Raw genomic sequence first — 26,318 nt, forward strand, 5'->3', positions numbered from 1 at the left:
AGAATGCAGTTGGCGCGTAGCTCCCATTAAGAAAAAGTGCCTGAAGCTTCACGTGCATGGGAGGCCCTGGTGGCGGGACTCTGGATAATAGACAGGCGGGAGGATAGCAGTTCTGAGTCCTCAGTGGGGGTGGGACATGCATGAGTAGCTCCATTCGGATAGAGAGGGACTAGGACAGTGAGAGGCTCCCGCAACATAGGAGGTTATAGAGAACAAGACTATAGAGCGTACGCTGACTCATTGGTACATGACACACATCAGTTGTGATTTTGCAACACATAGATTTTACACTACTGCACCAGCGGCCGGGGTGGGGGGATGGGAGTTGATGGTCAATGTGCATGACCAACGATGGGGCGTTGTTTAAGAATCATGAACCAGTATTCATGCTCGATTGTGGTTCATTGATGGGCAGGGCATGATAACATCCAAACTGAGGGGGGTTAATATGCTTTATTACTTATTGCATACTTGTCCAGTCTTAACTTGGAAAGTGGATTGCCTGAATTCATTAAGGCCCCTTCGTTTTGTTTAGTATATATTTAAGAATAATAAAAAGTCTTATTACTAAAAGATTTTAAACATAAGAGATGTGATATTGCTACATTTATCATGTCGGCTGAGCACTCATGTCATTTAGTTTTGAGTCCAGGACAGGAAGGAGCACACAGTACAGGTAGTGGATGGTGTTGCACATGCTGGAGTTGATGTCGCCGTTGAACCTAACAAGGCCCCAATGGTCCATGCATGTAACGGGTAGCTGACTGGTGATTTGTTTCAGACCATGACCATGAGAAGCATGCGTTGTGTTCTGCAGCAGGATTGCTGAATGCTGGCGCACAGTAGGTCAAGTGTGTGTTGTGTGTAGTCATGCCACCTATATAGCTAAGGTAACTTACGGTGCAGTAGGTGGATCACTGTCTGTGGCAGATGGGAAAAGAGCCACACATGCAACTCCTCTGCACACTAAAATGATTTTGGATGGAGTCACAGCAGTGAGCCTTAATCACATGCTAACATGCACTACAGCCTTCTGCTTAAACACATGGGCAACTTGATATACAACATGACATCCATCCCAACACACAAATCCATGCTCATCAACAACACATCCAGCACAACCAATGACTAATTCCACTTTCCCTTGTATGTCACAGGGGACCAAGGATATGCATTGGGAGCATGGATGATGACACCAGTACGTAACCCCACCACCCCTGGCCAGAGGCAGTGCAATGCGACACATGTACGCACAAGGTCAATTGTAGAGCAGACATTTGGTGACTTGAAGTCCAGGTTCCGGTGCTTGGATATCTCAGGTGGTAGCCTGCTGTACAGTCCCGATATGGTGAACAAAATGATCCTGGCATGTTGTGTGTTGCACAGCATATGTGTCCGTACCAAAGCACCATGGATCCAAGTGCCAGAACCACCTGATGAAGATGAGGAAGAAGAAGAGGCTGGTGCTGTACACCCCACACCAAATGCTGCTGGACTTGCACGGAGGAACCGCATCATCAACAAATATTTTGCTTGAGTCAGTCACGTGTTGTCTGTGAAATAAAATTGTCAAATAAATAACATCTTTATGTGTTACTGTCTGCCATGGGCACTGTACCCATCAAACTGTTACGTGTCCCAATGAGTGGTCAGATGAGACCATTATCAATGGAGGTTGGGAATGTGTACGCAGTACAGTTATGCCCTGCACTGTGTCAAATGTATGAAACTCTACTTGTCAAGGTACTATGTAGGCTACACTATGTCAAATGGTTGTGTCACATGGTTCAAATACTAGCAAACTAGGGTGCTGTTTGTGATGAGGATGACATTCCTATTCTGACTCCATTTCCCAAATCCATGTATAATGGATTGGGTATGTTGTGTGAATTACACAAATCAGGAGTGTGTGAAATGGTGTGCATGATGCCAATAGTCATTGCAACATCCCAATACACAATGGTGCCAATCATCAAGACACTTGTCCAAACCATGTCCGTCGTAGCAGCAGTAAACTGACCCTTAAGATGTGTACAATGTTCCTGATTACCAACCAGTTTATTTTCCCATGGAAGCACGCACAAGATGTACCGTATAAATAGCCAGGGCCCGAATAAGATACATATCCTGAATATTACCAAGCTCATTGTTGACGTATTATGTCAAGTACATATCTGCACAGATGGCCATACTGTCAATGAGGTTCCTGAACATATGCCTCAAAGATGCATGTGTGGAATGTGATTAGAGCAGCAAATAGGGCATGTAATGGCCCGAAATGTTGCTATGGGCGGTGAAAAGTGGCGCCATAGGGGCAGGGGAAAGGGCCTATAATTTAGACCACTTTAAAAGTAATGGGACAAATTTGAGTAACAAGTTGATGTTGCGTCTAATGTGGGTACAACATTAGTTTGTCTGTCACAAGACATCAGCCTGGAAACAACTACCACCTACAGATCCACAAGGTCAAACATCACTATGCTGAGCAGATACTTTGCAGAACCGATGGACCATAACCATCACCAAGACATGCATAACAGCAACATCCTAAATATTTTACATGGCTGGGTGAAGACACCTCCAACAGCTGGACAGACAAGTATATGTGGATACACACTGACCCCTGGGTCATTCATAGATACCAGTTAGACACATCTGTCATTGCATTTCAACCCCTACGTGACATCGTAACATCTACATCTGACATTACACATGCAGGTGCACACACCGCGAAGTTTACAGAAAGTGATGGGCCTATGTCACGTGTCCACCATGGGGGAGTAGCACATGTAAGACGAGGCTATCATCACTCATGGACCACTTGTGGGCAATGGCAACATGACGAGGTATGTGTGGTGGCTAAGTGTACAAATAGTACAGACGTGCTTGGGGCTGCCCGGAGCTACCTTCCTACTTGTACCTACACATGTAGGATGCAGAGCTGCTGCCCATGTTGGTAAGTTGTGGCCCAACTACACACCTGCTGCAGCCCTTTCCCAAATTTGATGTTGATGAAAGGCATGCTCATTGCACCTCAGGGCCAGAGACTCATGATTCACAGACTACACACATAACAGTGTGAGGGCAGGGAATACTCAGTGTATGCAGGAGTGGAACTAATATTTATTCAGACTGTGTGTACCCTTTTTAATGTTTGATGCCAATATGGAGGTCCACCAGTGGTATGTATCAGTGCATGGCCTACTAGACATGAGGACAGTAGTGCTTGCCTTACTGCATCCAAACATGGACCAGGGGGCGCATGGGTGGCACGATTCAGAGTGCTGCAAAACATAAGAAACTGGGACATTGGTACAGAGGGATACTACCGCTTCCTCCTCAGCAGAATTTCGCAGCCATCCTCATCTCCATCATCATCGGTGTCATGTGCCTCACAGGTGTCAGTGGGTGTTGTGGCAGCAGCCATGTGAGGCACTGACACACCTGGTGTTGGAGCTGAGGATGCGGAGGCTGCTGCAGCATCCATCTGCACCAAACCCTGTGGCAGCAAGTAGGCGACAAGAAGGTGCAGGGCGGTGTAAATCCCAGTAACCTGGCGCATGTGTTCAGCCCTGGCAGCCGATGTTGGGCCTGCATCCGCTCCATGCTCTCCAGGATCATCCTGATGTTGTCAAGTTCCTTGCTGACATTTCTGGAACCACCCTGAGCAGACAAAGCATGTTGCCTCTGGATCATGACTCCAGCAATGTCAGCCATGGACTGGTGGAGAGCATGGAATGGGCTCTGGGTGTCAGTAAGACACCCACGTAGGCCTGCGAGTTCGGCTGCCAAGACCTTGAAGCCCACCTCCACCCTATCCCCCAACCGTTCCTGGAGCTCTATGATCCACTGTTGGAATGCACGTGTCGTTAGATCTGGCCCCAGAGAAGTGGCTGGGGTGGTGGATGCCTGCTGCTCGTTGGTGTGAGCAGGGGGTGGGCTCTGCCGAGGGCTACTGGTTTGCCCTGCACCGGAGGCTGGGGAGGCAATGTCATTGAGTAGGAGTTGCAGGTCGTCGATGTCGATTGTAGCGTAGACATCCGGGTCATCAGTGAGTGCCTGTCCAGTTTGCTCTTCAGGAGGTGCTGTCTCGCCCTCTGCAATGTGACATGGGAGATGAATTACATCACTGTTTGTCACAAACAATCATGCATTTGTTCATTACACCTTGATACAGCATGACATTGTCTGATCATACTTGCTTAGAGGAAAGGACCTGTGTTTGACAAATGGCGAATTATCTAAGGAGATTTCATGTGAGAAGTAGTAGTGGTACATGGTCGTCTCACAGTGCCCTATCTTCTATGGGACATACCACAATGGCTCTGCCTTAGCACTAGGAAATAGCCTAATGAGTGTGGAGTGTATCTTAACACAATGCTTGATTATTTGGACTGTGATGCATATTTACACTGGCTATCTGGCAGCCCTTGTGGGACTTCATCTCATATGCTCATCATTCCACACAATACTGTCACTGACATCACCTCCCCCTTAGTGGGTGGCTCATCTTAGTTCTGCTTTTGGTTCATGCTGTATGGCATTTGGATGAAAGATGCCTATCTGGACGCACCAGCCACATCCTTAGTGTGGACTGAGTAATGGAAGGCTGATACATGTCCTGGTGTAATAATGACTTACTGCAAACCTACCACCCATTCTAAAATCAGTATTCCAATAGGGGAGTAGCTATTTGTCCAGCTAGCCACAATGGCTATGTCATGGTTGCCTGCATTACGTTATGGCGTACTACATGTCTCCTATGGCCCACAGTGTCCGACAATAAGGTGCAGTATTCCAATACCTGTTGGCTCCCTGCATGTCTGCAGGGATGCCACAGTAATTGTGCAGAACGCCACAGCCAGCATGGATGTGATGCGTATTACGTGTTGTGCAGCCTGGGCCCTAAAATGACAGTATGTGTGAGCCATCTATGCCGTAAATGTGTGGCATTGCTGGAGTGTGTTTGCAAGTGCAAGTCAGCCAAGTGCAGATGCAAGTGGTAGTACGTGCAGGGTGTTGACATATGCAGGTTGGGGAGTAGTATTGTCGGGTGACTCTATAAAAATGAACATCACTCAGAGTCATAGCCCTCCACGTACCAGTCCTTACAATTGTGCAGATAGCTAAACAAGATTTTGATTCACACAGTAGCAAAACAGACTGAAGCAGCACAAGCAGCAAGTTACCCAAGCATTAAACAACACTGCGTACCCAAAGCCAGGAAACACAGTCCCACACATCACCCTATGTCCACATGACATTAGAGTGTGCTGAGAACACCCAACGGCATCCATGCACAACATGGCCAGGGACTTCCTCCAGAAGCAAGCACAATGATCTGTAACACCCAACGCAAGCAACCTCCAAACGGCCCATGTAACAACACACCACAAGCCCAAACACAGGCCCCACAGCCAACACAGCCACTGATGGAGAGTAGGCACAGAAGACCACAGATAATGACCAGCCAGGCCAAAGGGAACCAAAAGGGATAACCACCCTACAACAAAGGCACAGCATGAAGGAGGCACACCTCCAGAGTGTGCACAAACGCAAAACTGAACACCTGCACATATACATCAGTAAGAGGTACACAACAGAACAATATTAGAACCATATACTGTGACAATGTGCAAAGGAATAAAAAACCTGCCCCAGGAGGATTTAACTCAAGGTCCATCTGGACAACAAGGGGCTCACATGCTCAACCCACAAACCGCCAAAGGGCCATCCGGCCACACACAGAGTTTGCAGGGAGGACAGAGCCCGAACCTAGTTGAAGCCAAACACCACGTAATCCTAAACACACCCCAGATTCTAATGCGGACCCACCCCGTGTTGGACAGCACTCCTGGTAAAATGAGCACATGACTGGCATGGAACCAGAGGGGCCAAGGGCTACCAAACCCAGGTCCAAACTCACCCATAGTAGGAGGACAGGCCAACGCAAGGAGGTCCAGACACACCACAGCCACCCCACAAGCTGAGCAGACACCCTGAGACAGATGTGAAACAACAAGGGACCTCCGGCAAGCCGCAGCAAGCAGGGCCGGACTGGGAACCAAAACCCGCCCCGGCAAAGTGCTCGGCTGTCCCCCCTGGGGAGGTTGGGGGTGCAACAGAGCTTTTCGTCCGACTTCGTTACAGGGACGAGCTTGCAGCTATGCTGCATAAACGGCCCTGTAGCTAAAAGGGACCCCAGGGGCCCAAAACCGGCCCCTACCCTTGCGGGGCACCGGGGGATTGCCCGGTGCTCGCAACGGTCAGTCCAGGCCTGGCAGCAAGGCCCCACTGCCAAACACAATGTAGGGAGTCAGACCCACCCCGAACAAACTCGATGCCTCCCCACATAGGAGGCTCAAGCCAGTCCAACCTGCAGCAGGATCAACAAATCGTGTGCAATTGGTGGTAACGCACACATATGGCATTACACACCACCATGACACAGTGTGACCTGAACATCAACATCCTCAGGAGGTACAAAGGCAGTAAGAGCCCAGAGCAAACGAAGCAACCATGGGATATACATAAGGCATAGGCTGCAATCACACACTAGACCTGTGCCAGCCTGCGCCACCAGAGGCCCAAGACATGTACATTAGCACACGGATATCAATGAAAGCACCATGTGACCCCACAACCGCCCTGCATGAAGCATCACGCATGCTGAAAGCAAGCGCAGAGATAGGACGCAGCATTGGTCCAAGAGTGAGTGGCTGGTATCATTCTAAATTACTTTCTTTGAAAAAGGTCTATAGCTAGTAATGTATTATTCTCAAGAAAACCTTTATATAAAAACCCATTACAAGTAGACTCAACACCTAAAATAGATTTAATGTTTGGATTTTTTATTATTTCTGAAAATAATTGATTTATTTTGGTATTTTGTTTATATATACAAAAAGCAATTTTTTTTGGGGGTAGGGAATTTATTTCCCCTTCTTTTTCTTATTCTATATAGGATTTTCACATTTATAACAAGTCATGATATAAGGTTTGTACATTCATAGCATTTCATATTATATCATATCGCAAAAGAGGGATAATATAAAAAACACATCTATAAAACACACACGAGTGAATATTAGACTCAGATGATAATGAGGGCAGGGCGGTAGGATAACACACACTACGCGTGCTTCGGCATGAGAGCCTTCATCAGGTGTCCCGTCTTTGAACAATGTGGTTTTACTACTCCCGACGTTACCGCCGGCGTTCAGAGCACCACCAGACAAGAGAGGGCCATATCCTGCATCGCTTATCTACAACTCTCGATCTGGTACATGCAATTAGAAAAATCTGGCCCGAAGTCTGGCAATACAGCTTAAATACCAGACTTACCATTCGAACGCAGCGCCACCTTGACCCTTGGTGTTATTCCCTGTTATACACAATTCAGAATCAACTACCAAGACTTGTTCAATTTCTGTACCATCTACATAGACGGTTCCCCCCCTTACCGAATCTCGGACGTAATACCATACGTTAAAAGGTGGTTTCCAGCGACACGTGGGGCCGAGAATGCTGCTCATATAAATAACGGAATACTAGGAACAACAAGGAGACATCCAGCTCTGACGCATGACTGAAATAATATATCAATTCCTCTTATCTTATACCTTTCTTCATATCGAGTGCTACACATTGTTCAAAGACGGGACACCTGATGAAAAATCCAAACATTAAATCTATTTTAGGTGTTGAGTCTACTTGCAATGGGTTTTTATATAAAGGTTTTCTTGAGAATAATACATTACTAGCTATAGACCTTTTTCAAAGAATGTTTATTCCCTATGTATAGCTAGTACAGTTCCTATATAGGGGTCCCCAACTTCCAAACCAAATCATTCTAAATTACATCAGCCAATGGAATGACGCGTAGCAACGCCAGTACACTACCTCCTGTGCATTTGTGCCACCCCCGGTGGCAGCCCTTCGTGACGGTACACCTCTCTTTATGAGGCAAGACCTTGGGGATATGCCACAGCATTGGGCATCCTTTGCACCACATATGCTGCACATGGATTGTGCTACAGCAGCCGCACAAAATGTAACGCTGATGCTGACTTTCAGGGGTGCAAGGAACTTGTATATCTGCACCATGATGTATTGTTTGTGGTGTTCTGATCTCCCCTATTGTGTGTTGCCTTTCTACGTCCGCATGATGGTATATCATCTTTCTACGCTATGCATGACATGTAGATGCAAAACAAAGACTTTGACCAGTAACGTCTATTTAAATGCATTTGGAAGTGAATCATTGAACGTCCTGCCATACTTTTCTACAGAACCATGATGAAACAGCATTGTAGCATTAATTGTAAATATTTTTCCTGTAGGAAATCTGTGCATGATCACGTTCCCTGACCCCTATCTCTTGTGTAGATTTTATTTTATGTTAAAATTAATCTTGTAATTTGTGTTTACACCTATTAATCATAAAAAAAAATAATTTGGTGGGATAAAAAATATAGTCAACATTTTTCCTATATTTTCTTGTATTTATTTATATTTTTACCTTGAAATCCATGATGTTATCATTTAGGAATCATAAATAATTATTTTTTTGCTAAGCGACATTTAGCCAGTATATTTTGGTCGCAAATACTAAATACGGGTCGCATTTCGATCGGTTTTGTATATAACTACCATAGCGACGTTTAATGGCACGATTTTCGTCGCTAACGCCTATAAGTTTGTTGCTAAGTCGGAATTTTTTGCAGCAAACACAGGAAGTGGTGTATTACTGCTTCCTGTCACATGGGTGTGGTTTTTACTTTCACTTTCTCTTTTTTGCACTTGCTGGTTCATAGGCTGAGTGGAGGAGGTGTATGGTGGTTGCTGTGTTGGAAGTTGGTTTTGGAGAGTGGTGCTGCGTGCTCTGTCCTGTCTGAAGTGTCTGTTTGTACTTTTTGTTGTATTTTATACAGTTTGTGTGTCTACTGTCCTCTGGTTTGTCTACAGTGTCTGTTAGTTGGATTTGTTGTATTGTACACAGTTTGTGTGTCTAGTGTCCTCTGTTTTGTAGAGTTAATTTAGGGGTTAGTTTGTATTTTTATATAGAGAGTTCGTTAAGTGGGTTGTTATTTATTAGTTTTAAGTGGGTTACGGGGGTCAGGGAGATGCCTGCTGTTGGGAGGTCGGGGAGGATGAGTGAGGAGGCGTTGGGGGGGTTTTTATGGCTGATTACATTTTATCTGCCAAATATGTTGGAGGCGGGGGGCGGATCCTGCAGGGGTATGCTGTGGGGGCACGGAATGTGCGCTGGGAGCGTGTGAAGCTCCAAATGGAGCACTACTTTAAGATTGCACGCTCTGTGCACCAGTGGAAGCGCCGCTGGCAGGACATGACTGCGCGGGAGGCCGACCTCCTGGATTACACCGGAGTGATGCCAGGCATACAGGGTGGTAAGTCCAAAAGCCATTATTTCACTTTAATGTTCAAAAGTAATGTAAGTGAGTTACGTGTGTGACATGTGTGTATGGCATGTACATGCTGACTCGTTACTGTGACACTGTGACAAAGTGTTGATGACAATGTCATTTCCCTATGGGCCATATGTATCAAGGCCAAAATAGTTTGCTAACGCAGATATTCGCTGATTTGCGGCGCCAGCGAACCCTTTTTCGCTAAATGGTATTTATGTGACATTTTTTGTGCAAAGTAAGGAATGGCTAAATTTTCCTTTCCTTATTTAGCGATTGCATTTGAGGAATAGCTACTTTAGCAATTCCTTACATGCAATGTATCAAGGCAAATAACATTCCAAATTACTATTTGGGATTCACAAATTACCACCTACTTGTAGTTGGTGGTAAGTAGCGCTATTTTAGAAATTTGTTTTTTTTAAACAACAAAAGTTGCCATGTGACGCTCATACATGCCCTTAGGGCATGTATGTGCTCCATATGCGCACACATGTCATTTTCACGGGTGCTGCAGGGTGTTCTTGTGACACCCCTGCACCCTAGGAAAAATTGCTAATTGCTAATTGCAAATTTCCCATTAATTCCTATGGGCCTCCTGGCACATAGAAATGAATGGGAAGTTTGAGATTAGCAATTTGCTAGCAATTTAGGAATGTTGATGGATCGCTAACAATAAGCGATTTCCTACATACTTACCAATTTGCGATTTCAAATTAGCGAATCCTTCAAAATCGCTATTTAGTAATGGCAAAAGGGAATGTTGATACATCGGTCCCTATGTGATTTGCACATGATTCGCTTCAGTTAGGATTAATTTGCACTTCCAGGCACATTTTGGCAGATTTACAAGCCACTTGGGTTCTTTGCCGGTGCAGTTGCATTAATTATGTGACAAAGCGGCAGCGCGAAAGTAGTGCCATGGTGCAGGGTATGTACAATATCACAATTCTGGGAGAATCGTCACATTCTAAAGTTATGCACCTTTAGGGTGCGTTCTGGTGCAGGGGAGGGCATTCATACATAGGAACACCTCTGTAAAGTGACAGAGTGAAATATATCAGGTTTCAGTCATTCACTTTCATGGCAATGCTGCGTCTTAATGCACTGCTTTTACAGCACAGATGCCTGATGCATATGTGCCATTTTAGCAGCATGGTGCGCAGCATGGGAAATGCAGCTCACCATGTGAGTTGGGCCATGGTGCACATTTACTCTTGCCTTCATGCTGATTTGGTGGGATGCACCATTATCTGTAATACTGTCCCTTGGCGTGCTGCAGTAGAGTAGGTGTGTGAGTAGTCAATGCTAATGTCCCTATTTGTATAGCTCCATGATTTGACAGTTGGAGTGAGTAGTCACGTTCTCATTGAGGTGTGAACACATATTTGAAGTATGCAGACCAGATGTGGGACTGAGGTTTTCTGTGTGTCACTTGCATTCACATTACTATGTGATGGTGAATGACCACATGCCAGTAAGGGTGGCAAGGCACAGAGGATGTCAGCATTTATGAGCCCATCACGGCTGTAGTCAGTCAAAGAGATGTGAGCAGCGACTGTGTGCAGGATGATGTGTGTGTGTCCAGTATGTGTAACTGTACATATCTGAGCAGTGCCAGTGTGTGTGTGACCTATGTGCAGGACAGTACACAGTGTGACAGATGCTCAAATCCATGAGCAGCAGGACTGTATCTACACGGCCCATATACATGGGTCATGTGTAGATATATCCTTGCCAGGTGATTATGCAATGTGTGAGTTTGACAGCTCCAGAGTGTTTTACATCCCAAAGGACTGTGTATCGGCCTCTTACTAAATGCATAGTTACCATCATACGCAGTACAACTTACACATGATGCCTGTGTGGACATGGTGCTTAGAAATGGCATAACCCAACTGTAATGTGCATGTATGACTGTGGTTATGTTATGTTTGGCCACCACTGCATTAGCAAGCCCATGTGTGCATGCCAATCAAAGTGCACAGAGTCATTAGTACAATGTGTGAATCCCCTACAAAGTGATGTAGCATTTCCTGTGACTGACAAGTTGTTCCTCATGTTTATGTAACGTCTCTGGATGCCATGCAATGACACATATTTTATTTGGTTCACTCACAGATGGTCGGCAACCCATCACACAGGGTGACGTGGATCGTTTCAGGGACCCAAAAGCCACTGGTGAGTAATTGTAATGTAAATTGCCATGTGTGATGTAATGGATGTCATTGAGTAATGCAACACACAGTAGTTTTGCAATGCTGGTGTGTTCCGCATGTCACTGGGCCACAAGGTGCAGAGTATTGTTATGTTATTATTCAGACAATATGTATAAGAGTGTGGTTAGACGCATATCTATCTAAGTTGTGACTTTGTCCATGAAGGGACAATGCAACTGCTCTGATTACCTGTGCATGACATCCAGCACAGATTATAGTTAAATAGCCAATGATCCAGGGATCATGCAGGCATTACACTACAGGATTTTCACACATGGCTACATATTATCAAGACCAGCTAGAAGATGTATCCACGCTTCATCTGCAGTACACTGCCACTGAAGCGGACATTGAGGTTTACTAATATGCCCTGGGACATTCCCATATCATGCCAGGTTAAGGTCATGTCATGTGTGAGGTATGAATAGATCACATTTCATCCACACAAGGATTGAAGGTCCTTTTGCAGTGTAAATCAGATGAAACTGTGCCATAGAGGTTCAAGGCAATGTTGCACCACATATTGGGAACAGGCAAGTTTACCAACTTTCACAGGAGAGTTTGTGTTGATAGATGGATAATGGGTGAGGGGGCAGTTCATTACACCGCCAAGGGGCAAGAGAAGTTACCTGGCGTAGCCATGTGGAGAGGGACTAACACAAGACTGGGTCATGAATGTTTTTTACCAGGATCTAAGTGGTCAATTTTGCCCATCCCAGTTCTTCTCCTTTATGAGGTCTTTAGGTCCAGGGTTAGACAGGATGTCATGCATGCAACTCTGATTGTTAAACTTCCTTTTCTGCTGCATGATGAGCCTGTGGTGTATTTTCTATGTAGGTGTGGAAGGGGTTATAGGCGACAGGTCGTGAGTCAGTGTGGCTGCCAGATTCTGCAGGGTCTGCTGTTTGACACAAATTTGTAAATGTAGTAATTGAATCTGAGGATTGATGTAATCGGTGTGGCTGATGGGCAGGCCCTGCAGCAAAGGGTTCCTTGCTTCAATAGGATGGAATTTGGAGTTATTCCATATTTTACACATGATCCCGTAGCAGGTGAAAATTACCTGGCTGACGAGCTTTGTCCAGGACAGGGCATGTTGTTTTGTTAGTCGTAGGTCTAAGATCACATGTTTGCAAGGGGGACAGGAGCACAGTTCCAGCTGCCACCTTTCATGTGACCAATATACCTCAGGGCTGCCAAACTGAATGAGGTCTGTTTTACTGCTGTTTAGTTTGAGTTTGTTGATACTCTTCTAGTTACTCATGTAAAACATGCTGTTTGTACAACAGAGACCTGTGTCAGTGTAGTTTGTCCCACACATACTCAATTACTGGTTATTGTCAGCATACAATACGCTTGGATGAGCCGTACAATTTCCCGACGTTGCCCAGCAGGCTCAAGTGTAGATTGAACAGCATTGGACTTAGGATAGATCCTTAACCCCATGACCAGGACAGCTATGTGATTTCGCAGGTGCATATTGTCAAGGCCTTTATGGCGTGTTTTGCAGCTGTTTCCTGCCAATGTACGCAGCAATATTGTGGAGAACTTTCTTGCTATTCTTGATACCTGTTGTTGGTAGGGGTGTCCCAGTGTTCTTCCCATGCATGTAGGCTGAGCTTACATTGAGTTTCCATTGACATATACATACAGCCACACGGGCAAACATGTAAAAGTGTGGCTGTCTTGTCAGTGACTACATGACCTGTACACATGTTCAGATGGACACTCATGTCTGCACATGTGCATCGTACAGCAGTAGCAGCAATGTGTCACAGGGTCAGATGAGGGTGGTGCTGCCCATGGAGGGGTAGTGCCACACTACTAATGTTAATTGGACTACTTGCATACTCTCAGGATGCAGAATGATGACATGTTATCACTGTCTCATTTGGCGTCTAATTTGTCAGTACATCACACCTGCCATGTACTGTCATGTCACGTTCCAGGGCCTGTATTGGGGAAAGTAGGGCTTGCCAATTATGTGGTCAGGTCACTTTGAGACGTTACAGGATGTGACATGTGTGTTGCCTCCCATGTGGTATGTGAATTGTGCCAAATAATATGATGATAGGCAAATGAACCAGTGTCCTTGATTTGGGATTGACTTTCCTTTTTTTTCCAGACAACATGAATGCAGAGGAGACACATGCATTCAATGTGGCTAAGGAACGGTGGGTTCACATCCGCAGGGTTAAGAAGGGGTACAGGAACATGGAACGGAAAAACGCGGCTGCTCGGAAGGATGGGACCTGGCACGCGATGCCAGAGGCTGTAGTACACACAGACAGAGCTAAGAAATCCAAGGCTGGTGGCAAGGCTGGCGGAGTCAAGACATCTAAGACAGTGGTCTCACCTGTTGTTCCCATCCCAACCACTGCAGCAATTCCAAGTACCAGCAGCCAGGGGCCGGCTCAAGCTGCACCCAGCCAGGGAGCAGCCCAGACCACAACACCCCAGGATCTGGGGGCACCCACCACAACGCCGCCAATGGATGAGACCCAAAACAAGATACTCATTGAGCTGGCCAGGAACAATAACTTGCTCCTCGATGTACGAAATGAGTTGATTACCCTGAACCGGCGGGTGAATGACATTGCAGTGAAACTTGGTATTCCGTAAACCTGGACTTCTTCTGCCCCACACCCCTCTTCTGCCTTCCCTCCTTGTTATTAGTGATTTTGTTGTATATAGTTGTATAATAGGATTTAGATGTAGATTAGTTTTAGATTAGGTATAGTTAGTTTAGTGTAGTGAGATGTTGTTAGGTTAAGATAGTGTTGGGGCTAAGTTTATTTTCTCTTTGGGTGGGGGGTTGATCTCCTTTTTTAGTTTGTGTAGTAGGGTTTAGTTAGTTTTACATGTGTAGTTTAGTTTAATATGTGTGTAGGGATTTTAGATGTAGTGTTAGTTTTAGTGTTTAGTGTAGTTTTAGATATGTTATATTTCATACAATAAATACTTTTGAATTTGTTACTACTCGCATTGGTGTCAGGTAGGTTGCAGAGTGTGGGTCTTCACACATTGTATGCTTCTCAGGTCATCAGTGGTGTGATCCCTGTATGTGTGACTTTGGATGCAACCTGTTACTGGGATGCATGTATAGTGTTAAGTAAACCTTAGCTGTGGTATCTGTTGACTTGCATGGTTGACAGATTACATTGGATTTATTGTGTATGGGCAAAATCTGGGGGCATATTACCAAGGGCATTATTGCCGCATTAGCGGGACTTTTTCCCGCTAATGCGGCAATAATTTTGTCGCCCTATTACCAAGCTGTCGCTAACACCAGTTAGCGACAGTTGTAGACGATAGCAGGCATTTAGCGGCCCACTTTGCATGTCAGCGATAATTATCGCTAATGACATGCAAAGTGGGCGTGCCAAGATGTTAGCGACTGAAAACAGTTGCTAACATCTCTAACTCCTACTAACAACTTTTGGAAATATTTGCGCTAAGCGCGAATATCTCCAAAAACTAACGCCTGCTAAAAGCAGTTCTTAGCGATGTTATCCAATGGAAGGTGGGGAACATGGCTAAGAGCATTGTTACGATAATGCATGAATATCGCTGATTTTTCAGCGATGTTAATGCATTTCGCAGGATTTTTTCTGCATTTGAGATAAACCTTGATAATATCAAGGTATCTCAGCAGTAAAAATCCTCGCTGCTCGGCGATCATTATCGCTATTGCTTGGTAATATGCCCCCAGCTAGTTTGCGTTCTGCTATTTTGCACTAAATGGCAAGACAGTCCACAGTTTTGCAAAGTTGCTGGCGTACTTGTGGATTTTGTTGCAATTTGAACAAATATGTGCCCACATGTGCCTGTCACTTTGCCAGCACACCATAATGCAACGAGGTCCCTTGAACTACTGCCCGTTATAGTGGGTACGGCCGAGAAGATGTTTCATACTGCTAGTGTGTGGTGGAGGTTGCCAAACAGGGAGAGCTTCTATGGGAGTTCACATGCATCTTGTTTAGAAGGGGTCAGAGACCAAGCAGAGCAGCAGGTGAGGAGAATGCAGGCACCTTGTCACAGGAGCTTCACAGGGATGGGGCTTGGGAAAGTAATGGATGCTAATATACGTTTGGCTCTGGACCCCAGAATCCTACAGATGTCCAAGATTGCTCTGCTGCGCGTGTTGGTACATAGCCATTCAGATCCTGCTCAGTGTGTTCATGCGCATGCAGCTGCTGCTGATGGACAATGTCCCATCTCATACTTACATGCCCCATACAGGACTATGCTGGCGCAGGGCAGTAGGGTGCAGGGGCATGCAGGTGCTGCACGCATGGTACATGCACATACCTGTGCCAAGGGGGACAGATGTTTGTTGGTGCTGTAGGTAGTTATGACTTTACATTTTGACTGCACTGACCGTGGTACCACCTACACAGATATGGAGCATCCAGGCACAAGACTTCATGGTGCAAGGGCATGATCGTGCTGTGCGTTACGGGTATATATGTACTGGGGGCAGGGGGTAACTTGGCACAATATGTGCTCACACCCTGAGGGCCCACAGGCAAATGTGCTAAATAATATATTCACACTGGAAGGGCTCAGGGGAAGGTCTGCAGCACAGGTCTCAGACACACAGGTCTCCCAGGCAGTTTAGCTGCGCCACCCTCTGGTTCCTCACAGCACCCTCTGGTTCACACCTGCCACCATTTTGTTCTTCACACCACCCTCTGGTTCACCACTGCCACCGTCAAGCTCACCACCCAAGCAGATTAATTCCTCAACACTGCCAGACATCTCCACTTCCAGATCCACACCAGCCCCAACACCACCCTCAGAGGTACACTCATCTCCAGCCCCCCCAGACCACATTGCCAATTGAGCAAATCCCTCGCCTACCTCGCCTGCAACCATGCACTCACCTCCACAGACTACATCCTCCTCGTGGAGCTGACATTCCAGCTCAGGAACAAGAACAACACCAACTCCAGAACCCTGTCGGCAACACTAGCCAACCTCAGCCTCAGCCAACTCATCACCCCACCCACCCACCCACCCACCCTTCCACCCACGCCGCTGGTCACACATTGGACACCACCTTCTACACAGGCACCCACGTTACTTTAGTACACAACACCTGTTTCCACAGGACTGTACCGTTCTGCATCCATTCCCCCTTCAATGTACAGTCCACAGACCACCGCACACAATGGGTAACTCACCACTGCTGGAGGAGAGTGACTGTAGACCAGCTAATCACCACCAACTCCACCAACTCCAACGCTGCAGGCCGCCACCTCAGGCAGTGTATGTACAACTGTGACAACACACTTGTGCCACTCAAGGAACCCTGTAAAACCCACACCAGCAGGCCAGCCGCCACATTCACCAATGTGCTGGTGTGTATCCTGAGTTGGATGCCGGAAACAGGAGTGGTTATTGGTCACCATATGCACTCCAGACAACCACGCAGACCACAAGGATGCCATACACATACATCTCCACCTCTTGTGATTGGCCAAGGGTTGCTCCTTCAAAACCTAACTGGATGACAACACACACGGGAGCAAGGTTCTCTTCTGCATCGTAAGGGAACTCTCGGACTCCAGCGCCAACACCAACAACATGACTCCCTGAGTAGAACTGTGCAACTCACTAGCCATCTTCTCCTACTGCTAGCTCGCTGATATCCATGACAGCTTCAACACGACACCCACCCAAACCAAACTATGGCAGGGCCCACCTCCCCTGTGTACACCAGCAGCGCATGCCACCTGACCTCTCGGTCCAATGTCAACAGCTACAAGATACAGAAGGTTATGTACTCCATCCACTCACGCTCCCTATCATACCTATTCCCCCACCACGTATATACCATGGCAGATGCTGCTATCTGAGCTGACTACAGTACAGCAATATTTCAATGGAGCTTGGAACACTACTAAATCTACACCCTCCTCAACTAGCGGAAGCCAGGCCACAAGGACCTCAAGTGCTTCCAGCATTTCTCCCTGCTCCTGTTTCCAGGGCCGATCACTGGGAATTGTTCAACATGCAACTGGCCCACCACCTGGTAGACAACAACATCCTGTACCCATCCCAGGCCTGAATCATTCAAGTCCACAGCACCCTGCCAGTACTCATGTCTGCCACTGACGACATCATGTGCCAACTGTGCAACAGCAAAACATCTGCCCTCATCCTCCTGGTGATGTGTCCCTATGCAAGCATGACCAGGGCTCTCCAGGACTTGTTGTACAGTACATGAGGGTATGCAATGTAAAGACTTGCATGGTACATGAATGCCACCGTGCCCATCCACCCACTTCCACCTGTCCCTGTTTGACACTCACCCTGGTGTTGTTGTGTGACTTCCAGTACAGCAGTATCCTGGCCTGTGGCTCCTATAACAGTCTCCTCACTTATGACGTTCGCTACCAGCTCCTCCAACTCATCCAGCTCCTCCTGTGGAGCTGGTCCACCGCCTCCCGTCGCATTTGCTGCCCTTAGGTTTGCTCCCAGTTTCTTTTTTGTTTTGCTCTTCGTATCCTGCCACCGCTTCTTAAACTCGTCCACTGTCCTCTTGTGCTCCCCCATGGCATTGACCTTTGTCATGATGTCCTGCCATATGTCCCTTTTCCTCGGTCCTATTACTATTTACTTGTGTTTTATCCCTTACATTTAACAATTGAGTTACATGTGTTTTGCTAATAGTATTTGTTTATGTTTTATCTCTTGCATTTGACAGTTGGATTACTTACACACACACACAAATACACACACACATATATGCAAATATTGCATGTTCGCCTGTTTCATTTGACATTTGGGAAATGTTTTCTGTTAGAGAGTGTTGTATTGATGGAACCCCATGCTTTATTTTGAAACTGCCTTTTAAAGGTTTAATTGCTTCATTTTGTGAGTGCTGACTCTCTTTAGCAAGTTTTTCTTCTTGCTTTGCTGAGTGCCTCATCTTTCCTGTGTACCAACTCTATTTTGTGATTCGGTAACCCAGTTCTGACTTGCAAAATAGGGTTTGTGAGTCACTATTAGGAAGAGGCATGTAATGGGCGTCGCTTCTTAATAGCGACTCACAATGGTATGAATGAATGTTTTGTGACCGGGAATGTGGTTGCAAAACATTTGCAGAGTTCCACCAATTTCAAATTGGTGATAAGCCATTCGCAAACAGGAAGGGGTCCCCAAGGGACCCCTCTCTCTTTATTAATGGAGACGCCAAACATTTTTCAGCAAGGCAATGGTCCCATGGACCACTGCTCACTGTAAAAAAAAATTTAAAGAAACGTTTTCCTTTTAATTTTGAAACACATCCCATTTTCCTTTTGGGAAAATAAGCTGCATTAAAAAAACCTGCTGTATTTGAAAAACAGTGACAGACATGGTGGTCTACTGACCCCACCAGCCCACCATCCATCTGAGCGATTGCCAATACCAATGGGTCGCAAATTGTAACCGCCTCATGAATATTAAAGAGCAGATTGCTTGTGATCCATTTGAGAATTGCAAACAGTGTCCGAGACACTGTTGTACATCAGATTTTGTGATTCACAAAACCTGACGGTTGTACTTGTGGCCCAAGGTTACTTGGAAACATCCATCTGGAAATCCTTAAAGTGTGAGTCATATTCCATAAAAGCAATACAAACCTCTTAAAATTTGATAAAGGTTCTCTACTAGTCCAAAAAGCAGGTACAGTGATGCCTTCAAGATGGAGGGTTCCACCGCTGTAAATGTCTCAAGACACTGAATGAGCTGCAACTCCGGGTAACCTCTTGGTATATGAAACTTGTACAATGATTTTTTATAGTGACTTACAATTGTCCATGAGAATCGTAAGTCACAATTGATCTTTGCATCTCGTCCCTTTCTAAGAGCAATTGTTCTTCCTTGGAAGAAAATTCTGCCCACTACAATCATGACTTTTATTGTTTGTTATGTAACAAAACACCACACACCACTATAAATTTGCATTTTTAATAATACCCATTACAAATTAGGAATCCATAACTTAGAGAAAACTTTTATCAACACTTTCATTATCTCTGATGTTTTATTTTCTTTCTGCCCTTTTCTTTCATTCACAGCAGCTGTATTTCTTATGTAGTTTGAAATAGTCATATTAAAATGCACAAAGTATGACTGAAACCAATAATAATTTCCTAATATATGGGGACAAGCCATTTATTTATTCATTCATTCAACAAGTCCATTATGAAATTTAGAATCGATAATAAAGAAGTCAGATGTATGACGTTACCACGCATGGTTTTACCACGCGTCCCTTTACAACGCGTTTTTTACAACGCAAGTCGTTACCACGACTTGCGTTGGAGGGGTGCGGCCTTAGGAATGTTTTAAATTACTATTCCAACACCAGCCTACGTACAGTAGGGAAGGTGTTGGATAGTAAATTAAATTATTCCTTGTCCTGTAGCGCCCTCCAGCGCAAGTCGTGGTTATGACTTGCGTTGTAAAAGGCGCGTTGTAAGGGTACTGCGGAGTAAAATCCGCGTGGTAAAGGATGTTCCCCAAAGAAGTCATACGCCTCTTTAAAACATCAACAGTAGCATTGTGTAAGACAAATCTAAAAATGGGTTTCATCTTGTGATCTTCTGCACATTCCATATTATATCAATACTAAGGTTTGGTTGCAATTGTTCGTGAGGAGCTAAAATGACAAAGCTATTGCAATTAAATGAAGAAGGGACATTTAGTCATGCTAAAAATATTGTTTGCTTTGAGTTATCTATCGTCTGTTTAGAATTTGCTTTCTGACTGTTTGTTTTGGATAGGGACCACCTGTGCAGTGGCAACTTGTGAGGATTTACAACCTGCACTGATTTGCAGCAAGCATGCAAAACAAGCAAGGCAGACTGTCTTCAGGCGTTGTCAGATGCCCAAACATTAACATAATATCTTCATCATGTAAGCCCCACTCCACACTCAACCAAAATCAAAAATTGTGCTGAGTGAAGCAGGTGAACTCTGGTGCTGTTCCTACTTCACGAGGGGTGGTTGCAGATCAGTAGAGCATCGGATCAGTCAAGAAAGTGAAGCGGCATGGTGTGACTGGTGCTGGGCCGGGCTGAGCTGCTGAATTCTGAGCTGGGAGAGCAGGAGAGAAACAGGCCTTGTCACTGATGGTAGGCTCACAGGAGATAGGCACAACAACCAAACCGACCCCTGCAAGAGCCTGGGCGCCTGACCATCTAGACGCCGGGACCCGTCCACCCCGCAGCAGCTGGCACCACCATAGAAGGAAGACAGTCAATGACGACCGGTGTCAGAGGGTGATGGCAGGCAGCTAGGCTAGGTCCCTGAAAGTCATAATCCACCACAGATGGAAGCGACTGGCATTAGGCCAGTGCGGCTTATCAGGGCCGGCGAACCCTCCGTTTGTTCGTCCTCAACCCCCTGAGGTTCCGTGACGATTTGAACCCGTGTTTTCAATATTGTCGGAAATACATAATATTGGTATCAGCGAACCGCAAATGATCCATTTAGCATATCCTGGTGTTTTCGCTATGCTACGAGCAAGAGCACTCCTGTTATGAACACATTTCTGATCTACCCACGGCATCCATCTTAGATCATGGCAGCCATTTTGTGTTTCTTGCCCTCACATACGCAATAACCTCTGATCACTTAATTTCGATTAAGGACACGTAGCCTTAGCCGGAGATTCACCTCTTTCATGACACGTGCACCTTAAACCAGATCACGCTGTAGCTGCATGACTCGACAAAGGCTGCCTCCTCTGCCCGAGGCCAGTCCTGCTTAACTGGTCTTCGTGTCCATTGTCCTGATCACGATTAGGCGGCCGAAGCCGGTAGCCTTGCCCATTTACAACCCACAAACATCTCTTATCCCGCTTTCCTATCTTCCACACCTGGCTCCGTTCCTTTCTTTCTGAATCTTTATTAGGGGGAGGTAACGAAATTTACGATGAGGCGGTCCGGCTCTTGAATGCAATATTGACAAGGGATTGTGATGAACTAGTGGGAACCCCTCTTCGTAGATGTTTGGCATCAGATTTTATCGACGGTTCCTGTGTAACGCCAAATATTTATTGTTTTAGACACAAAGGTTTTGAGAATGTATTACATGTAAAGAATTCGCCCCCAGCTTAAAATTTAGTATATAAGGAGCAACCCTCTTTGTACAAATTGAACAGGCTCCTAGACACTGCCCATGTGTGGTTTCTGTGACTTCTGTGTCCCTGCAGTAATAAACCTTTGGTCTTTGACGCCACCATCGAGAAGCCCGTGTTTCTGTTCATTTGCGCACCAAGGCAGGTGGAACTCCGGGGTCTTTGGGTGTTGTTCCCTGACACCTCTGGACGGAACCAAAAAGTCCAGAACTCCAATTGGCGCCCAACGTTGGGCGACGTCATTCGGTACCGGTCCAAAAGCCTGAAGAGTTCAAGAAACTTCGTGTGAAGATTCCTGAGGGAGGCGCCCCACTTCATCGATCCCGGCATATCGCAAAAGTGGCCCGAAGTTCTCTTCCACGAGGGTTCCCGTTCAGGACGGCTGCAGTGGGCCGTTGCCTTGACCGTCGCCCTGTCTTGGACCCGAGGTGCAGTCCTTAGTACAGCGAAACGTGACGGGTTTCTCCTTGGTGACGTCTTCAGTGCCTCAGTTAAGTATTTAGTGGTTGCTAGCTGGTTACTTCGTGAGGGTTGTTAAAATCCTTTTTGGTTCTTGGTTTGGTTTGGTTTCGTAAGATTATCACTGGTTGTTCTGGTTACGATAATCTATTTGGTTTAGTTTGGGTATCGATACATCAGTTCGTTTTTGGTAGGCCTAAGTTCTTGGTTCAGGTGCACATATTTGTTTCTTGTTTTTTTTGTTTTGTGTTCCGGACTGAAAAATGGTAAGTCGGAGAAACTGTATGTTGTCTTGTTTTGGTTGCAACAGTGACTCACGATTGGAGGACTCATGTCTGGTTCCTCCGATTGGGACTCCCCTATATGACTTGTACTGTAAACATGGTGTGGGTCCTATATCTTATAATGAGGTGTGGGTCCGATACACTGAGAAAGATGGTGTCCTTAGTTGGCCACTGCATGGTAGTTTTGAACCCGAAATCCTTGACAATTTAGAAGCGAAATTGTTTAGGAAGAAAGCCCGGCCGGCAATGTTTGATTCTTTCCGTTACTGGCGAAAAGAATCCAAACAGAGAGAAATGAAAAGGTTAAAGAAAGAACAGAAAGAGCAAGAAGAGTTGACTCTGGAGCAAGCGGCTAAGCAGCTGCAAGTTAACGAGTCAGAGAAGGCCATAGAGGTGGCCATTAGAGAACATAATTTAGCGATTGACAAGTGCTACCCTGCCTTGCCATCGAAAACAGCTAAGATACTAGAGGATTCCGAAAACGATCCTCTGTTGTCTTATCTGTTACGGTCACCTCCACCGTATGCACAAGGTGCTACGGCTCCACTTGTACCGAATGTTCAATTGCCGGTTGCTGGACAACCTGGTATTCCTGCTCCTGCCCCTCAGAATCAAGTTCCTGTACCTCCTGTGGTTAATATGAATGTTCCTACGGCTCCTCCTCCTCCTGGGTTGCCGACTTCTATACCTGTATCTGTCTCGCTTACACCTACTGTTCCACAAACTATTTTTCTCGATACTCCTACTGTTCCGCTATCTGTTCCTACCTCTACTGTGTTCTCTGCGTCTGCTAGTGTGTTGACTCCACTTTCTGTTCGTCGAAGAATCACTGATTCTGTTTCTAACATTCTGTCTCCTTTCTATAAAACCTTAATCAAGACTCCTACTTCTGACTCTGTTCAGAGACGAAGTCAGCTTCCGAGTACTGAGGAACGGGGAATTTTAGATTCCACGGCTCTCAGATGGATTTCGAAGAGCAGGAGATATAGTACGAGAGATGTGCTAGATACATTTATGCAGTGGAAGGAACCAACACAACGGTATGTCTTTGACGAGATGTGCTCGCTGTTACGTGAGGAGATAGAAGAAGATGATGTTGAATCGAATTTAGAAGACCTAATTAAGGTTCAGAAAGAGTTTGCTGCAGGAATGATAGTAGGCCAACATATAGAAGAAGCGATGGAACTAATTTTAAGTTATAGGAATGATCCATCACTTCGTTCACCGAGAGATTTAGAGAAAAGCAAGACAAAGCTAAGTCGCCAATATCCAATGAGGGAGGTTCCTCCAATTTGGCGCGAAGCTGTGCAAGCTGATAATGTTAATGGTATTGTAGCTGCTCCGGCGCAATTCCAAAGAGTGTGGATACACATTCCGTGGAAGCGAGCCGAAGTGCTAGCAGTGAAGAATCCTGCTGGATACTATAAGGAATTAACACAGACAGTTGAGGCTTGTATAATGAACTTAGCAGACATCGATATGTTATTTGGCAATGTGGTTCCACAACCAATTTGGGCTAAAATTCGTAGAGAGAATCATCCAGCCCTAGGTGGTGATTGGGCAGCTATCGTTGCAGCGGATGGTCAGCAAACAGGTGGTGCAAAACCCGAACCCCTAATTGCTAATCTTCCAGGTAGGATAATAGACTTAATGAAGACTCTGATGCCCGCATTGCGTGTTAATTGGGACAAGTTGTCCGCATGCAGGCAGAAGAAAGACGAAAGTGTCTCCGACTTCTTCACGAGGTTCGAAGAGACTTTTGTAGATCATAGTGGTCAGGATATGAGCACAGAAGGAGGACAGAGACTGTTTGTCGATAAATTTGTGCATAATTTGTTACCTGAGTTATGCAATAAATTAAAGGATTCGGAGAGTGCGTGGGCTGTTTCTACAACTGCGCAAATACTTGCAACTGCACAGTATTATGAAAATAGAGATAAAGAGGACAAAGAGAAATCAGACAAGAAAACGAAAGATTTAAAAACTAAAGTTCTTTTGCATCAGGCGTATCCGCCTCGCATGAATCAGACTAATACGCAACAGAGCTCGTATCAAAGAACAGATTATAGTTCACCGAGACCTCAATATCAGTGGAACCAGTGTGCGTACTGTAAGAAAGAGGGTCACTACAAGAATGAGTGTCCGATCTTAGCGCAAAATAATGCAGCAGCAGCTCAGAGAGGTCGTGGTGGTTTTGTGCAAAATTCTAGAGGTCGAGGGCGAGGTGATATGCCTCCACAAACGAACGATCGTCCTTCCAATCAATTTGATCATCGAAATGGACAGTCTACTCAGCAAAATAGATCTCAACAATATCTTGTTGAAGACTATTGTGAAGTGGATGAGGGATTTCAGCAAAATGGGTACTAGGACAGCCATGGACAGAGAGAGGGAGTAGTATCAGTTCCAGTGGATCAGAGTGGGCCTTATGTCGCAGTAGCAACATCAGGTGTAGTCGAACCGTTTCTGTTGGATACTGGTGCAGCAAAAAGTTCTATCATTCATGCGAAACTCCCTGGCGCACCTTTGTCCGGCTTAACAAATGTTTCTGTAGGTTTTTCAGGCGCCCCTGTTTACAACCCCATATCTGGTCCTTTGTCTATTTCTGTTGGACCGTGTCAATTGAAAGCACCCCTGATTTTGACGACAGGTTGTAATGAAAATCTGCTTGGTTTAGACTTGTTAAAACGACTATATGCGACATTGTACTGTTCTCCGGAAGGAGTACAGCTTACATTGGGTAAAAGAATCACCTCTCCGATGTACTTGTCAATGGATGCACTCCCGCCAGAGCTGCGTTCACTCCCTGATTCTCTTTGGGCGACTGGTCCTAATGATGTAGGCCTTTTAGAAATACGACCCTATGTAGTCACTTTGAAAGCAAATGTAAAATTTCCAAGAATTCCTCAATATAAAATATCTAGTGAAGGTGAGCGTGCACTTTTATTGATTGTGCAAGATTTGATTAAGAAAGGTGTGGTTGAAGAAACTAGAGGAAATGTTTGTAACAGCCCTGTATTACCGATCTTGAAAAGAACTGATCCTACAAAGCCTCCAGTGTATAGGTTTGTCATCGACCTCAGAGAAGTTAATAAGATTGTGGTCCCGCAGTTTCCTGTGGTTCCAGACATTACCGCCTTGTTAACATTGATTCCTGCTACAGCTACTTGGTTTTCAGTCATTGACTTGAAGAATGCCTTTTTCAGCATTCCGATAGCCGAGGAAAGCAGAGATATTTTTGGTTTCTGTCTAGGAGGTCGAAGTTTCAGATTTAAACGTGCTCCACAAGGCTATTGTGAGAGCCCATCTATTTACAGTCAAGCATTAAAAAGCCAGTTAGATTCCTTTGTCCTTCCTCCAGGTTCTGCTCTAGTACAGTATGTAGATGATCTTCTAGTGGCTGCCGATGACAAGGAAACTTGCAAAGCAGCTACGATCTCGTTATTACATCATTTGTCTAATTTGAATCACAAGGTATCACCTTCGAAAATGCAATACTGCTGCCAAGAAGTGACCTACCTAGGTCATCTCTTGTCAAAGGAGGGAAGGAAGTTGACCCCAGAGAGAATAAAAGCAATTACGCAGATGAGTGTTCCTCGCACACAGAGAGAAGTACGCGCCTTTCTAGGTATTACCTCTTACTGTAGGCAGTGGATCCCAAATTTTTCTCTTTTAGCAAAACCGTTGGTAGCTTTGACTGGGAAAAATGTTCCGAGTCCGGTGCCATGGTCTGATGAATGTCAGGAGAGTTTTACTGAATTACGAAAAGCATTGTGTTCAGCTCCTGTATTGG

At 45.5% G+C, this 26,318-nt stretch overlaps 1 protein-coding gene across 1 annotated transcript; it reads left to right on the forward strand.

The window, feature by feature from the left end:
• The first annotated feature begins 3,582 nt into the window (after positions 1-3,582).
• On the forward strand, positions 3,583-14,487 carry LOC147705967 (uncharacterized). Its single transcript, XM_086929581.1, has 3 exons — positions 3,583-3,754; positions 11,550-11,609; positions 13,773-14,487. The coding sequence occupies exons 1-3, from the start codon at positions 3,583-3,585 to the stop codon at positions 14,267-14,269; spliced, it is 729 nt and encodes a 242-aa protein (XP_086785707.1). The 3' UTR covers positions 14,270-14,487.
• The last annotated feature ends 11,831 nt before the right edge of the window (positions 14,488-26,318 follow it).

The sequence above is a fragment of the Lissotriton vulgaris genome, chromosome 7, assembly GCF_964263255.1.
Source record: "Lissotriton vulgaris chromosome 7, aLisVul1.2, whole genome shotgun sequence".
In the NCBI taxonomy this organism is placed as follows: Eukaryota; Metazoa; Chordata; class Amphibia; order Caudata; family Salamandridae; genus Lissotriton; species Lissotriton vulgaris.

Excerpts from the sequence above, each read along its gene's own strand:
- LOC147705967 (XM_086929581.1), top strand. The coding sequence starts at position 3,583 with ATGTTGGGCCTGCATCCGCTCCATGCTCTCCAGGATCATCCTGATGTT. Across the intron at positions 3,755-11,549 it reads GGAATGGGCTCTGGGTGTCA|ATGGTCGGCAACCCATCACA; the intron begins GTAAGACACCCA and ends GTTCACTCACAG. Across the intron at positions 11,610-13,772 it reads CAGGGACCCAAAAGCCACTG|ACAACATGAATGCAGAGGAG; the intron begins GTGAGTAATTGT and ends TTTTTTTTCCAG.